Genomic DNA, 3,145 nt, shown 5'->3' on the forward strand with positions numbered 1-3,145 from the left:
TCACACTTCTATTATACAGGAAGGGCAAATAGCAATATTAAAATATTTCTGCTAATTAATTCCCTTTTAATGTGCACGAATTTCATGCACCGGGCTACTAGTATAAAATAAAGTTCAAGTTATAGGCAACAAATGACCTTGATCTTTATGTACAAGCTTGATTTAAGTATATATCATATACCTAGCAATGTGCTAGGACTTAAACTAAGAAAAGGCTAGATTATTGAAAGTTATGAGTGCCAGGGCAGAGTGGGGGCTTGATCAAATAGTTATTCAAAAGAACATTTTGGCCCTAACCGGTATGGCTCAGTGGATAGAGCGTCAGACTGTGGACTGAAAGGTCCCGGGTTCGATTCTGGCCAAGGGCATGTACCTTGGTTGTGGGCACATCCCCAGTAGGGGGTGTGCAGGAGGCAGCTGATCGATGTTTCTCTCTTGTTGATGTTTCTAACTCTCCCTCCTCTCTGTAAAAAATCAATAAAATATATTTTTTATAAAAAGAACATTTTGGAGAGGAAATATCATGATAAAAGCAGTAATTCAGCTAACAGCACATAGGAATGGGGAAAAGAATAGATGAAGAATGACAGATATGAATGCTATTATTAATAATTAATCTTATTATTTAGGCACTATCCCTTTTAAATGAATCAAATGTCCATATTTATTAAACAGATTAAAAGTTCTTTAAGGGGTTCTTTAAATAGCGATCTTTGTTAGGCATCTGAAGCACCAAAGTATAATTTGCACAAAACTTTCTTAGAAACATACTCACGAAATAAGATACATTTGTAGTTAAGTATTAATGATATCTTATATTCATGTTAGCAATTAAACACTTCAGTAACAATTTTTTTTTACCTTCCAATTCCAGGTAATGTATCAGGAAACCATGACAATTCCAGTTCTTGTCTCTTCTGTCTAATTAATGCACTGATTTCATTGACTTCTATAAATTCTGTACTAAAAGATAAATTTTACACCTTCATCAGAATTCTAAAAATTTTAAGTTTGGAGTAACAATTGGGTTCATGATATATATGCAGTTGTTTTCATACCTAGCATTATAAATCACATTTATAAGGATAAGAACATTTTTCTATTTAAACACTTTAAAAATGAACTAATTCCTAAAAGTTAATAAAATATTTATATTACAAAACAAAATTATGTTTATCTGATTCATAAAAATAATGCTTGAATTTCTATTTAAGTGACAGAATTTTTAAAAAGTCAATTCAGACTAATATCCTCGGTATAGAGAGAAAAAACCCTAACACTATTTCTATCCCATGAACCAAAGCTACAGCAAGCAGCTCCAGCAGAAATTGTAGGCGCAATAATTTCCACCTGAAACTAAGCAGAGGACAAAAGAAGAAAATCAAAGAAGGTACAGTTACTATAACAAAACATAACGAAAAAAGGGGTATAGTTCAGCTTTTCAAAGACTACTCAGACGTAAGTGCTTTCTTGTAATTCAAGCTCGTAAATTGAATTCTACAATCATAATCTGTCTTGTTAGTTCAACCAATTCTATGCGATTTTAAAAGTCCAACTTATTTTTCAAATTCCACCTATCACTATGGATTCAAAGAAGGATGTACTCTGAAAGGGCGATGCTTACTGCTAGCCTACTTTTTTCTATCAACAAAACGCCTGTGTAGAATAATTTATTATTAATAAAAACAAAGCTCACTAGCATAGGCAAGTCATTGCATAATAGAGAATGTCACAAAATGATAGGTTTTCTTTTTGCTAAAACTAGTTTATTTTCCAAAAGGAACAAAAGCAAAAATCAAGGTGGGCTTTCATAATGTTTGCTGAGCCTAAGTTTAAATTTTTACCAAAAGTTAATTATAACTAAAACATCAAGTAGAAAAAAGCATAAATTAAAAGTAGAAAATACTAACCAGTAAGCTCTACAGGTAAAAGAAGTGTCTCCAGTGTGACTAGTAGAAGAAAACATATTGAAGGAAGAATTTCTGAAGGACTGACTTGTACACTGATTTGATCTTCGAAGCTATAAAAGTAAAAACAGGTTAGTGAAACAGCAAACAAAAAACCTCCATAATATAAATAGTAGGTAAAAGTTGTATTGAAGACTTTTATATACCGGAGGCACTAGCGTCATATACTAAAAACCATAAAGTTATCTAAGAAAAAGATTTTTCAACACACCTTCTTTATCTTCATTATTGCATTTTTCTTTCCTCCCATTTCACTGTATTTAGTTTTTCCTGTACAAAGACACAAAAAGGCTTGGTTACCTTGTCTTAATGTTTATTTTAAAAGGTTGTAAAACCAGTACTGATACTGACACATTGACAAAAGGAAGTTAAAATATGTAGAAAAGTTGCATTTAAAATTATAGTACTGGCCCGGCTGGCGTGGTTCAGTGGTTGAACGTCAATCTATGAATCAGGAGGTCATGGTTCCATTCCTGGTCAGGACATATGCCCAGGTTGCAGGCTCAATCCCTGGTGTGGGGCGTGCAGGAGGCAGCTGATCATTTGTTCTCTCTCATCATTGATGTTTTTATCGCTTTCTCCCTCTCCCTTCCTCTGTGAAATCAATAAAAATATATTTTAAAAAATAAAATAAGCCCTAGCAGGTTTTCTCAGTGGATAGAGCATTAGCCCATGGAGTAATGGGTCCCAGGTTCGATTCCAGTCAAGGGTATGTGCCTTAGTTGCAGGCTTTATCCCTGGCCCTGGTCCAAGAGTGTTCAGGAGGCAACCAATTAATGTGTCTCTTTCACATCAATGTTTCTCTCTCTGTCTTTCCCACTCCCTTTCACTCTCTCCAAAAATCAATAGAAAAATATCCTCGATAATGATTAACACACACACACACACACACACACACACACACACAAAACAAAACAAAAAATAGTTGCATTTACATAAATTTTCCAAATGCTAATTTTATCTTATCTTGTTAAGCCACAGATATATGAAAAATGTTAAGAGACCACAATAGAGAAAACTGGTAAAGCATGTAATACTGCTATCTTAGTGCATGAGCATTAGAATTCTAGTCAACATTTTCTGGCACCCTATGAAAATTTAAACCACCCTGTAACAAAAAATAAAAAATAAATAAATTAAAAAATATATTTATTTATTTATTTATTTATTTCTGGCAC

The 3,145-nt window shown here is 33.3% G+C and overlaps 1 protein-coding gene across 6 annotated transcripts in view; it reads right to left on the reverse strand.

The window, feature by feature from the left end:
• Positions 1–3,145, reverse strand: part of SCAF11 (SR-related CTD-associated factor 11) — a 44,335-nt gene that overhangs the window by 12,383 nt on the left and 28,807 nt on the right. For all 6 annotated transcript variants that reach the window (XM_014529540.1, XM_014529543.1, XM_014529542.1 and 3 more), the window contains 3 exons: positions 2,179–2,237; positions 1,911–2,020; positions 862–963 (listed from right to left, as the gene is read on the reverse strand). In XM_014529540.1, coding sequence (XP_014385026.1) covers positions 862–963; positions 1,911–2,020; positions 2,179–2,237 — 271 coding nt within the window. The remainder of the gene's footprint in view (positions 1–861; positions 964–1,910; positions 2,021–2,178; positions 2,238–3,145) is intronic.

This window comes from Myotis brandtii, unplaced genomic scaffold, assembly GCF_000412655.1.
Source record: "Myotis brandtii unplaced genomic scaffold, ASM41265v1 scaffold686, whole genome shotgun sequence".
Taxonomy (NCBI): Eukaryota; Metazoa; Chordata; class Mammalia; order Chiroptera; family Vespertilionidae; genus Myotis; species Myotis brandtii.